The sequence below is a fragment of the Meleagris gallopavo genome, chromosome 3 (assembly GCF_000146605.3).
Source record: "Meleagris gallopavo isolate NT-WF06-2002-E0010 breed Aviagen turkey brand Nicholas breeding stock chromosome 3, Turkey_5.1, whole genome shotgun sequence".
Taxonomy (NCBI): domain Eukaryota; kingdom Metazoa; phylum Chordata; class Aves; order Galliformes; family Phasianidae; genus Meleagris; species Meleagris gallopavo.
The window spans coordinates 62025411-62039410 of NC_015013.2; the positions used below are offsets into that span (position 1 = coordinate 62025411).

Genomic DNA, 14000 nt, shown 5'->3' on the forward strand with positions numbered 1-14000 from the left:
AACAAACAAACAAAAAAAGCAATCATAGTGGGAGAAGATGGGAAGAGATAAGCATTTAAATCCTTCTGCTTTTCTCAAAAATTTAAAGAAGGGTTATGATGGAGCAGGGCCCAGGGAAGATTGTGTCTATAAGATAGGGATATTTCCATATTTATGGATGTTCTGTTTGTCAGCTTAGAGACTTTGGAAGTCCAGCCTATTGTCTGTTGGATTCTCATTCCACATCCTTGGTCTTCCAGCTATTTTGTTTCTTGATAGCATCATTTTTTCGAACATTGATATGCATTTTTGTGTCATTACACCACTTTATTATGTGAACATTCTTTTTTTTTTTTACCACATCTTTGAACATTTTGTTATAACTTTGTTCCTTGTTATCCTTCTATTTATTAATTATATGTATCTTCTTTACTCACTGATTACATTTGTATTCTATTTGTACTATTTTTCATACTCAGATGATGGGTCTCATTCATGGGACAAAAGGGATATATTTCTCAGAGCTGGTGGCTAAATGAGTACATTTTGTTAACAAGACTTTTCATTCTGAATAGATTTTAATTCCATTATGGTCTAATCTCTGACTGGATTAAGAATCTCATAGTTTTTTTGCTTAGCATGCACAGAGCATGTGTAGAGCATGTGACATAGATGAGGAATGGATTGATGGATTTTGAAGAGAAATAGATTTAAGCAGTTAATTATACTATTGTCAGCATGAGAAGACATTCTAGAGGTTATTTATAAAGAAATTATTAGAAATGATGGAAGAAAGAGAATAAAAGAGTAGGTAGTTGGGAAACCAATGACCTTCTGTTTCCAATTTGTACCTACAGGTGTTTTATTCTTCCAAATGACACTATTCACTGTGAAAGGGAGCTGTACCAATCTGCCAGAGCCTGGAAGGACCACAAGGCTTACATTGATAAGGAGGTAAGAGATACTTTAAAGCCTGAGTGTAGTTTTTGCACTGCTACCTATTCAAAGAATAAATCTGACTGAGCAATGATCTCTGCAGATTGAAGCTCTCCAGGACAAAATCAAGAATTTGAGGGAAGTTAGAGGGCACCTAAAAAGAAGAAAACCAGATGAATGTGATTGTACTAAACAGAGGTAAGAGAGATGACATTTAGTGTTCGCAGCTACACTGATTGATAAAGTTATGTATTTTTCAAGTTTTCTGTTTTAATTTGAGACTTTTTGTTTGTTTGTTTTTTGTTTTGTTTTGTTGGGGTTGGGTTTTTTTTTTTTGTGGGTTTTTTGGTTTTTGTGTGCTTTTTCTTCTTTTTCTGAGATGGGAAACAAAGAATATAAGAGCTACTGATATTTATAAGTTCTGTAGATACTCATGACTAGAGTTAGCCTATTGAGATATCATCTCCAAAGCAGGGAAGGAAGGAAGCTGATTCATAATAGGAGTGTAAATATTTGTGCTCTGTATCTCTCCTGGATGGAACTTATTTCTCTATTGGCCTGGGAAGAAATCAAAGTTATCCTATTTCTGGAGACACATATAAGTGTCAGGGTACGTATCTTAATTCAGGAATGCTGAAAATGGAGGACTACCAGATCCAAATTTTAGTTAAATCACTTTTAAGAGTAGAAGCTACTCTTAGAAGATGCGTGTACAAATATTAAGATTAAATATGTTTGTATTCTACTAACATATTAAACATAACTACAGTTTTACTGTAGCTCATTCACTCATATATAACTTCTTTAAATGAAATGAAAATCATGAGTCATTCTGTGTAGTTACAAGAAAATGTCAAAGATGCTTTGTTACTGTTTCAATTTTGTTCTAAAAATGGATTGTTTCCTGATTGTAATTTTAAATTTTTTTCCCTGTAGCTACTACAACAAAGAGAAAGGTGTAAAGGCTCAAGAGAAAATCAAGAGCCATCTTCATCCCTTCAAGTAAGTTCTTATCATCCTCACTCTCGCAGATAGCATGGAGAAAAATTAAGAATGGCTTGGGTTCTTGGGGGGAAGGGAAGACATGAAGGAAACAAAAGGTCACATAAAGCAAGTTCAAACAAGAAACCTTCAGTACTTCCGGTCGTATATGTGAAAGTTTATGAATAATATTGGAAAAAAACTAGAAATGGAAGAAATCAATCATTTCAGAAATTGATTGACTAGATAATCATTAAAGAGACCCAGTTAAACCTAAAGTGCATCATTTCTCATAGATGCTGAAGAAGACACATTGTCATAATTGCTGGGGTGAAAGCTGAGCTGGAAAGATCAGCTTCCGAAAGGGCATATTCTCTTCATCTAGTCTTCAAAAAAGTCAGATGGAGGTAAAAGCTGCTGTTGTTAACCAAATAGAAGCTGTTCTATCAGCTATGTCCAACTCTCTTTCTGAACAGAGAAGCAGCACAGGAAGTAGACAGCAAACTGCAGCTATTCAAAGAGAATCGCAGAAGGAAGAAGGAAAGGAAGGGGAAAAAGCGCCAGAAGAAAGGGGATGAGTGTAGCCTTCCTGGACTGACGTGTTTTACCCATGACAACAACCACTGGCAAACTGCTCCTTTCTGGAACTGTAAGTCTTACTTCTTCGATCAGATGTGAACTAGGTTCTCCTCTGTTGTACAAGAGTTCTCTCCTCATGCAGTCCATCAGGTCATTATGTGGAAGAACAGCAGTTAGCAGTGCTGACACTGAACTTTTTCTGAAGTATTCAGGAAGAGCGTCGCTTGAGTATGTTTGTAATTTCTGTGTTACATATTTATATGAAATTATTACAAGAGGCTCTATGCAAAACAGCAGAAGCGAAAAGGGGAGTTGGCTTGTTAAAAATCTCTTTTGAAGAGATTTATAGCTTGTAGAGATTCATTTCTAGACAATGAGGTTCCTGTCATGTCTTGACAGTCCAGATGATCAAATACTTCATAGGAATTCCAAGTGAGTTGCAGCCTTGCAAAGTGGGAAAAAGCACAAGTAGGGTAAACCTTTCCCCTATTTGTATCAATGTAAATTTTTGTAAGCCTATAGAATGAAACTATACATTCTAACCCACAGATGGATCAGCAGAATTAAGTAGCTATGACAGCAGGAGATAGAATTGGTGTGTAAGCATTAGATGGTTCGTGCAGAATTAATTCTGTGAATGGTCTGGTTTCACCAAGGTTAGAGCTCAAAGGCCGTGTACATGACATTGCTGAGTTTACTTAAACATTGAGACTTTCACTACCATTCTAAAGTTTCTGCAAACCAAATTTCCTATGAAAAGGAAAACTTTGCTTTCAAAAGCTTAAAGATTGAATGTTATGCTACAACATACTTAGGCCACTCCAAAAGTAATGCATCTTATTTATTGCCGTGAAAACTACAAAGGGCAAAACAGCACTATTCATAGAGCAAATTCTCATCTACAAAACACTGTTTTTCAATATAATCACCATCATTAGCTATGCATTTTCACCAGCAAAGAACAAGAGTCTCCATGCCAAGCTCGTAAAAATTTGAACCAACGATACCCACTGTTGCAGTCGCTACTGCTGAAATGCACCACCCACTGCCTCACTGTGCTCACATCCACTTTTTGGTCTTCATAAATGTTCAGCAAGTGTCAGTGTGTATCAGTGGGTGCCATTTTTTCCGCCTGGAGGAATTCAGTTCCACACCTATGCTTCACACGCACTTCCATGTCAGACGCCATTGTGTCAGACTGCCCCTCTGCTGCCATCTGTCGCACAACAACAAAATGTAATGGAATACTGATGGGAGAGTTCAGCCACTACTGCTATAACACCAACATCCACCTCTTACATGGGCCAACATAATAACATAGGAGGCATTACTTTCTGCGCAGACTTCGTAACTGACTCCAAGCAGAAAATTTGACATATTCATTTCAAGAAAGACGCTCTCTCTTACTCAGTAATTTGTTTTGATAACACTAGAACTTCTGCTAATATGTTTTGTACATTTTAAAATGTTCCTACAGCAGTTATATGCATGTTTTTTGTTTTAAACAACTATTAGACTGAGGTATTGCTTTTTAACTGTGGAGTAGCAAACAGTTATGAAAAGTGTTCTTATCTTTCTGTACAAATGGCAGTGCTCCAGTAACAGTCATGGGGTAAAAGAATGTCCCTTTGACACAGTTCATAACCAAAAACAAATTGAAGTATTGATTCTGATTACATGGATAAAAAGGGATAATACTACTACTAAATTTGTGAAATGTATTTAAAACATGAACACTCTTGCAGAAAGTCACAGGACTAATTTAATAAAAACCAAACGCATTATTAATATGTTATTATTGGAATTAAAAAGATATTCTTCTAAAGCAAAACTTTGCTATCAGTTTGTTTTAAGACCTTTCTGAGGTATCTCTTTTTGCTGGCGGAATGAGATTATAAACAATCATAAAAATATTAGGTTTTTGGAAAAAGGCTTGGACATCTTGTTAAATGTACCCTACTAAAACTAATCTTCTAATAGTCACATTTGAAACTACCTGTTGACTCCAGCTAGTTTTTTTGGTTAAACTTCAGTTAATTGAAAACAAAAGAAGTTCACCTGCTACCATATTTTAAATCTTTATATTGCACAAAATATGTAATGTGAAGACTGAATGATTGTATTTTTCCAATATAACACACAGCACAGGAAGTTTCGCACGAATGTGCGTAAGAACTTCTTGACGGTGAGGGTGACGGAGCACTGGAACAGGCTGCCCAGGGAGGTTGTGGAGTCTCCTTCTCTGGAGATATTCAAGTCTCGCCTGGACGCCTACCTGTGCGACCTGGTGTAGGGAACCTGCTTTGGCAGGGGGGTTGGTCTTGATGATCTCTAGAGGTCCCTTCCAACCCCTACAATTCTGTGATTCTGTGATTCTGTGATAACCCTAAATTGCATGTCTACGTTTGGTCAGCAGAAGAGCTGTCCAGACTCCATTTGAGTGTACTGACAAGATCTTAACTTTCTCTAATGACATCTACCTCATATGTGACACCTGGATCTAGGAGTGGAATTCTGTTCTAGGCTTCCCCAAGTTGCAAAATAATAACATGTAATCCAGATACGTTACCTGGAGCTGTTTTTGAGCAGAGATTTAACTGAGTGATTCAGTTTCTCTCTTGTTTATGTACCAAATAAATTAAATGAGGGAGTGTAGTTCAAAATACATAATTGTTAAGTAGCTACATTTGAGAGACTCAAGCCAGTAGGAGAGAACCACTACCTAAAATAAGACTTATCCATTGGTCTTCCTTCCCATCTTGCTTCTTCCATCATACCTACATTCAAGTGCCAGACAAGTTCCCTGTTTTTAAACCATCTCTTCATAGAACAATCACAGAACTGTAGAATAGCCCATGTTGGAAGGAACTCACTAGGACCATCACCCTGCTGCAACTGCATGCCATTCCCTCGAGTCATAAATCCTAAACTACCAAATCTCCCACCTGCCTTCTTCCCGTACAGTGCCTCACCCTTTCTTGACTGTTGTATCATTTCTATACGTCATTTATTATTTGACCTTCCTTTGTAATTATCTGTTGTACTTGCATCTCAGAGGCTCTACTAATGATACCATTTTAGCCACTGATGGCAATAATAGTACGCCTATAAACAGCACACAGTTCCAATGAGTCTCATTTCATATGGATCTTAAGGATCAGGGTTTATGTTGTCATTTTTAAGGTCTGGATTCTGCTTAATCCCAAAAGCTATATGTAAAATAGAACAGAATATGCCCAGTAACTGTGTTACTTACTATCTTCTGCTCTATTTGTCTATATATTTGAGAAATTTATATGATGAATTTGCATGTTAGCAGCATTTGACCTGTTTTAGATGAGAATCTAATGTTATTCAGATATGAGATATTCTTCTAAATAATCCAGAATATAAATACATGAAGATTTATAGAAATTTCACTAGCATAAGTGAATAAGAAACAAGCATGTGATTTTTCACTTAAACTAACGACTTTTATCATTACTTACAGTGGGATCTTTCTGTGCTTGCACAAGCTCAAATAACAACACTTACTGGTGTTTGCGAACAGTGAATGACACCCACAATTTTCTCTTTTGTGAGTTTGCAACTGGCTTCTTGGAATATTTTGATATGAACACTGATCCCTATCAGGTAAATCCCTTTCCCTATTTCAAAATATTGCAGACTAAGTTTCTCTAGTTGCCTTTTGCTGTTGTTTTATTATTATTGTTATTATTTCTGTTATTAAGTATTTTTTCTCTCCATTTCTCTTTTTCTCAGCTGACGAACACCGTACATACAGTGGAAAGAGGCATTTTAAATCAATTACATGTACAGTTAATGGAATTGCGAAGTTGTCAAGGTTATAAGCAGTGCAATCCGAGGCCTAAGGGACTTGAAACAGGTACTAGAAAAATAGAAAAGAGTATTTATTTCCATTTTATTAGTTACTGTCATCTCCTTAATTGTATCCTTCAGGTGTGATTTTCTTAAGTATTGCTCTTAATAAGGAGGAATGATCCAAATGCACCAATCCACATAACTGCGTGGCCAGAAAATTTTGTTGTAAGTTTGCACAAGTTATTCTGGACATAAAATGACAACAAGCAGCAGTTGACAGAAATTCTGTGGCAAGTCTATCATGTTATTTGCACTAAGCAGTTAAAGCATATGCAGATCTTTTTTTCAGAGCCATAGCTCCTTTCTCTGTTGCAGAGGATGCTTGGTTAGGTTTTACCTAACAGTAGCAGATGAGGTATTAAATCCTGTATTATTTCTGATTGCTGTCTACCTGTATGAACAATCTCAGGCGCTACACCACAACCAAGACTAAACATCTGTTTATCCCTTTGTTTATTTTTTTATGAGGAAAGCAGTATTTCTTTGCAAGTGTCTCTGAATACAAGAATAGGTGGTGTTTATACTTCATAAGTCTGGAATTCACTGCACTTAAATTTGGTTATTTGATACTGTGATTTTTTTTTTACAGGAATATTCCCTTCTATGTATTTTATGTTGTGCATCTTTGTGTCTCTTTCTTCAGCTATGAATGTTTCTCTTTTTTAATCATTTGGGGGTTTTATTATTTTTGAAAAACTGTGGTTTTTCATTTCTTTTATATAAAACTTCCAGGAAATCTTTGTTGGACTGCAGCTCTGTCTTTATTTAACACAGAACGTTTCTTTTTAGGAATTAGATGCTGTGCATGGAAAACTACATTGTGAATGGTTTTACAAGTTCTAAACACTAACAAAAGTTACTCTTGTATTTTCCTATATCAGGAAATAAAGATGGAGGAAGCTATGATCCACACAGGTATCCACACTTTTTTATTCTCCTCAGCAGCTTCTTTCCAAATAATTGCATGATTCCAGTCCATTTCAACTAATGTCTGTATCCTGCCATCTTGCACACAAAATATCTTCTGATGCATGCATTTTCTAACTACACTGAACTTGGCCATTGTTTTTTAGACCTACCATTCTGCATTTAACGTAGTTCATTGTCACAACAAGACTTCATACGGCTCGTATTCCATGCTTGTATTTCTTAGATATTCATGCAGAAAAAATGACACAAAAACTGTTTTGGGTTGTTTTCCTGTTGCTGCATATTTTTTTTCTTTCTGTTTCTATTTAGGAAGTCTTTACAGCTGCTTTTTAAGTGAAAAACAACTGTGCTTAAAAAGCTTCCTGAAATGTATGTGTGCAAGGAGCCTAATCAAACCAACAGAAGTAAAGTAAAACCTTCTCACTGGCTTTAGAAAATATTGACAGAAATTGCTTTAAGCAAAAGAGTGCTCATTTTGATCAGCACATGCACAGCATCCAGATCGCTGTAAGCAAGGCATAGAGATAAGGCTCCTTTGGGCAGAGGGAACAATGCTTTCAGACCAGATCTGACACATGTGACCAAGTATTCTTAAAAGGTTGCAATATTTGAATTCAGGAAGGGCAGTGGGTGAGATGTCTTATTTCTAATGCTCAAACCTGAGGTAAGCAAGACAAGTGTACTTACACTACCTACATATTTATCATGCTGAGCCCAGCTAGCTCCTCCTCCTGGTGGAGAAACCAGTCATAAAGCAAAAGCCTCATGAGACTCAGGACTTAACAGTACTGCACTTGCTGTTCAGCAAGCAGTGTTTTTGTTAAGGGGAAAATGTTTAGAGGGCTGTCATATTTAGACTTGATATCTCCTCCCTATTTACCAGTCATACATTTTCATCTCCATCTGCTTTGGTGGAGTTGGTCCTAATATACATAGCATGCCTGAGGTGTAAACTGGGCCTAAAGAGTACAGATGTCTGTGGAAAACTTTTCTTCAGTCTTCTGAGAAGAGCCTTGTCACTGTTCCCAGCAGCCAGGAAACAATTAAGATAATGGACTTAAACATTTTGTAGACGTCCAAATTAATCAGCTTTTTTTTCCATGCAGTCAATTTTGTGACTTGTGTAGTTTGGGGATGTAGAAAATGATAAGATTTTGTTTGATCATATCCCAGTGATTTACATTGCTTATTACAGCCTGATGGGAGCTGGTTACAGCAACGATAGGGAGTAATCCGTGTAATTACGATTTGAAGTCTTTCATTAGAAGATGTTCTTGTAAATATTTCCAATTTTAATTGCAGATATAACAGAAATGGTATTTTTTAATTGTAGGATTGCATGAAATAGAGCACCCAGAATTAATCTTTAAGTTATATATCATTATGCAGTGTGTTAATGAAAATGCTTTAACTACTAGGACCAAGTCAATAAAGGTTATGCTACTAGGATAAATAGTATAGTATGACACCAGTGATATTGCTCTGTGCAGTATTTCTCTGTTCCAGACAGCCAGCTTCTCAGTGCACAAGGATGTCTGGGTTCAAGCTCATGTTTTTTTTATAAAACATTTTTTTAAATGAACAAAAAGTATTTATCAGTCTCCATTCTCCACTTAGATCTGTTCCCAGTTTAAAATGTCGTGAGTTAGTACAGCATTACAAGTTTTGCAAGGACAACACAGGGACAACAGACCTGTATGGAAACAGTCAGTATAGTGCCATTTGCTTAATACAAAGGGAGAAAGCTTCTGCAGGGAAGAATGTGTCGCCTGTGTCCTTGAACAGATAGAACGTGACTCTGCATATGTAGTTAATTACAGGATGTAAGAATCACAATCTCCTCTTTTCTCCTTGTCTGTGGATTTTCAAAGTCACCACGGGGGTGATTGTATCTACTTGCCTTTAGTTTAGGAGGAAATGCAGCCACATCTTGAATTGGTTTGGGGATAACACAGCCACAGATACCATTATGGGACTCTGAGGCATAATAATTGGTCAATGAAGTTTAGATAATACTTGATTTTTAAAAATCTGAAAATGTTTTATTATGAACTGTTAGCAACACTTTTTATCTCATTAGGATCTGTGTTATAGGTGAGTGATTCCCAAATATGGATAGAGGAAATTACTGACATGCTGTTACTCAAATGCAACTCATCTCCACTTTTCTGTTTCAGACCTTTTTGTAATGAGATTTCTTACAGGAGAAAACCTTTTCTCTCCTCTCCATTCCTTCCTATATACTTTGATTTCAGTGGAAAACATCATGCTTACTGCTAAGTTGTGGAATTAAGCTGTGAGATGACTTGCACAGTCAACCAACATACAGTCAGCTCTAGGACCTTAAGATTTAGCTTTCCTACTTGTTTAACATGTATGAATACAAGTTACCTCTTTTCCATGTGTTTAAACAAGTTATTTTTATCTTATGGACATGAAGTTCACGGAACAATTTCCAGTGCCTTCTCAGCTGTGAAACTCCTCAGTCATCAGCAATGAAATTGAAACAGCAGAAAAAATGCAATGTTTAGGGGGGAAAAGATTAGAATCAGTATGATGGTCTCAGTCTTTGAGCTATTTTGTAGAAATGCAACAAGCTCTTTGCTGATCTAACTTCTCTGCAGCACAGCACCAACACCCTGCTACGAGGCTCATGAGGAACAGCAACTCCTTCTCACCAGCCCCAAAATGTCCCCACTGTTCACACTGCCACCCTTGAATTGGCAGCAGAGATTCTTCTGGGCCAAAAGCCAACATCCTGGCTTCTGATTTGCCCCACACTGCCCTGGTTCATACACAAACTTGTTACTGATCAAATGGCAGTGCTCCAGTTTCAGTTTCTACCATAATATATCAAACCACTTTAACCACTGACTGTTCTTGTGGAAGTTTGTTTTCCTACACAGGTTCATATTTGGCAAATTAAATAGATAGATAGATAGATAGATAGATAGATAGATAGATAGATAGGGATATATGAAATTATAAATACAAATAACAAGGATTTGTAGCATTTGTAGGGTAGTTAATTAAATTCTTCAAAAGTACGTTCTTTCCTGTGTTCACTCCTAGAGCCTTTTATCCTTCTGATCACTATTACAGTAAGACTTATTTCTTGAAACCTCTGTAAATTGAATTATTGTTGTTGTTGTTGTTTCAGGCAACAAATTATTCATAATCTAACTTATGTGTATGGCACTCATGGCCATGCCAAGTGAGGCCCTCTTCCATAGCTGCTCTACCAGGTCCAAAAAAGGATGTGTTGTTTCCTGTGGTAGGGAATTTGCCAACTGTTTGCCAAGACAGCCTAAGATATAAAACAGGAACATACTTCTGTTGGAATGACTACTTTTTTGTACTGGCTTTAAAAAAGTAAAATATTTACATTTTACATTGTATAATATTTGCAAAGGCTCAGGTGTTCCCAAGTAAGGAAGGTGGTCTGACTTTGATGGGAGCTGAATCAGGCCCCTCATCATGATTTTTTTTCTGACCAGGACACTATTTTTATGAGTTTTTATATGGTGGAGTGAATATTGGAGAATTTTTTTCACTGTGAATTCACAAGCTAGTAAAGAAGCAAAGACTGTAAAATATAACAGACACTGCTTTACTTGAATGATAAAGGGCAAGTTAAAATATGAATAAACTAACAGATGTCAAAAATTTTCTAAATTGAAGCATCTGATATACAGATAAGTATGTGTTCTCAGTTCACATATTGGACTATAGTCTCCTCCACTTCCAAGTTACTTATTCTAGCCTACTTGCCTGTATAATTTTCAGAAAATGAATAAGTTGTCCCAGTGAATTAATTGCTGAATATTGCCTATGAGATCTTTTGTGAGGACAGGTCTGCCACTTTCCCTGAATGCCTTCTGCATTACCTAATTATTTTTTCCTTGTAGGCTATTTTTTAGGGAAAATATTTGGATGTGCTGTGAATTATATGAAATAATTGTATTCAGTGTAACTTGTCAGTATAAAATGGATTTCACAGTACATTTGATAACCTGAGTCACTGTAGTTGTTCCATTGCTCATTATTGAGATACGTTGTCTGATAAACCTTAGATATTTCAATAAAAAATAAAAAAATTAGGAGATATTCTATATAAATTTTAACAATATCCTACTGAGTGGTAAAGTCCTATAACTTAATTCGCACCAAACTTCTACAGTTTTTATTTCTTCTCTGCGCTCCATGTAAATTAAAGTGAATGCTTGCAAGGTATAGAAACTACTTTAGACTATAATTTATTAAATAATACTTGGCTAGTTGCTTTGCTGAACTTACATCTCAAGCTTTACATCAAATTCCTATGGACTGTGTTGAAGTTCTTGTCAGGAATGGCTTTCAGAATTAGTCCCATCTATTATACTCAACCATTGTTTGGTCATTGCATCATTTGGTGGAATGTTTAGGAAAGGCAGACAGATTAGTCATGCACTAAAGAAAGTCTTATGCCTTGAAGTACCATAAGGAAGATCTATCTTTAAATGCCATCACAGAGCACCATTAGGGCAGATTCTGCCCTGTTTTATACTCAGTCCAAGGATGAAGCAGAAAACAGGGGTTTCACTGCTGTGTGTTCTGCAGAAGCTGTGACTCACCTGAGGCCACAATCATTAGCAAGATGACTGAAGATGTGGAGCATCTTCCAGTTTGAGATACATATGCTATGCGTAGTGGTGCTTTCAAGGAAATGGGAGGAGAAATGCACGCGGAAGTTTTACTTGCACCTTTAAGCTGATGTTCACCATTAGGCTGTATTCTTTCTTTTAACAGAGGACAATTATGGGATGGATGGGAAGGCTAACCTGCCCAATTTCACTGGTGACATCAACTGGCAAGGACTGGAAGACCTGTACAGAGTGAATGAAAGTATATATGAACACAGATACAACTATAGACTTAGTCTGGCTGACTGGACTAATTACTTGAAGGATGTAGATAGAATGTTTGCACTGCTGAACAGTTACTACCAGCAAAATAAAACAGACAAGGCTAACACTGCTCAAAGCAACAGGGATGGAGACGAATCATCTACATCAACTTCAGTGGAAATGTCTTCTGCAGAAGAGGCGAGCGGCCTGACTGGAGAAGAACTGGAGCTTATTGTGCCAACAGACTTTGCATCCCTAGCTTTGAGTACCATGAATTTAAGTCAGGAGAGAAAACTTGAATTAAACAACGATATTCCTGAAAAAAGTAGTTTGAATGACGCACACTGGAGAAATAATCAAGCTGAAAAATGGATGGAGGATAAAGAATCAGACCGTTTTGATATGGATTTTAGTGGAAATGGTTTGATAGAGTTGGAGTCCCGGCATGGCTTCATGCTACAACCCATCAGCATTCCTCAAAAAGACACTCATCAGGACACTGATGCTATGAGAGACATATTTGGAGATCAAATGTATCTTCCCGTGAGGTCTGATCAACCTGTTGTTCATCAGGCTGTAAATGTATCCATTAGGGATTCATCCATCAGTACCCAGAAAACAGGAACGTTTTTGAAAGAAACAGAACAGAGTCTTAGAGAGGAAACTTCACAAGTCCTAAACATAGAAGGCAGTGCCTCATCTCCAATCTCCTTGGGTTAGATCAAGTTGCAAATCATTAAATACATTCTCCTTTTCATTATTAGCAGACTAATAAAGGTCATCATGACAACTGACATTCCATGTTCGCTGTAGATAAAATTTGCAGCTAAATTAAGACCAGTTCAGTATTTGTCTGTGTGTGTTTTATTCACACGTACATATACATACTTTCACAGTGATTCTCCACACTGGAAAGCAAGATTTCCAGCTTTTTAATGGAAAGAAACAGTGTTAACTTTCTAATGCAGTAGCACATTCTCTGTAAGCTAAAATAATTTCTTTGACGAGAATGTTCAAGTGACTTTCTCCATTTCCAAATGATCCCACCATGAATGAATGTTTCAGTCCACTCGATCTGTCTGCATAATGTATTTTTGATAAATTATTTTAACCACTGGAAATTCCTAATGCCACACTTTTAACTAAAATGATGTTGCACTTTTAAAATCTGTATGCCATACCATTTATGAATCTAATAGCTTACCTGTTCTTAGTTTGTTCGTTGATTAATGTAATTGTGAAACCAATAAATAGATTGACAGGAAAGAGGTAATCAGCATGGATTGTGGAAACAGACTGTTTGAATATCATTTTAGCAAAAATATTGCATGTTTTTGTTACTTCGATTTAATTAAATTTACTCTCAGAAAGGTATGGCTAATAATTGTTAACTATAGGAGGATTTGTTTAAATTGGATTGTTTCCCTATATATGATATTGTCAGTATTAAAAATACATGAGGTTTTTTTTGACTTTTCTTTTTATCTGATACTGGTAGAAGGGTTTACATCAATTCATATATGCTTTCGTCACAAGATCTGATTTTTATTAGCCTGAATGATATCTTGAAAGCATTCTTTTCATTTTGAGACTTTATTTTTTCTTGTTGTTTTGAACAGTTATTAAAGGGAATGACAAAATCATGTTAGATTTACATTATTCTAGATGCAAAAGGCACATGGGGTAAAAAATAGTAGCTTAGATATTTTTTGTTGTTGTATTGTTCTGAAGTTTTTTCTTGAACTTTACCAAACTGTAAAGTTTATAAAGTATAACACAAAAATAACTTTGAAAATCTGTACTACTAGAAAATTCATATCTGTTGGT

The 14000-nt window shown here is 36.3% G+C and overlaps 1 protein-coding gene across 1 annotated transcript in view; it reads left to right on the top strand.

The window, feature by feature from the left end:
* The window catches only part of LOC100544547, a 15375-nt gene extending 1681 nt beyond the window's left edge, over positions 1–13694 (top strand). Inside the window, exons 2-8 of the mRNA XM_019614359.2 lie at positions 772–933; positions 1019–1113; positions 1852–1917; positions 2373–2545; positions 5966–6108; positions 6238–6361; positions 12076–13694. Of these exons, the coding sequence (XP_019469904.1) occupies positions 772–933; positions 1019–1113; positions 1852–1917; positions 2373–2545; positions 5966–6108; positions 6238–6361; positions 12076–12893 (1581 nt within the window). The 3' untranslated portion in view covers positions 12894–13694. The remainder of the gene's footprint in view (positions 1–771; positions 934–1018; positions 1114–1851; positions 1918–2372; positions 2546–5965; positions 6109–6237; positions 6362–12075) is intronic.
* The last annotated feature ends 306 nt before the right edge of the window (positions 13695–14000 follow it).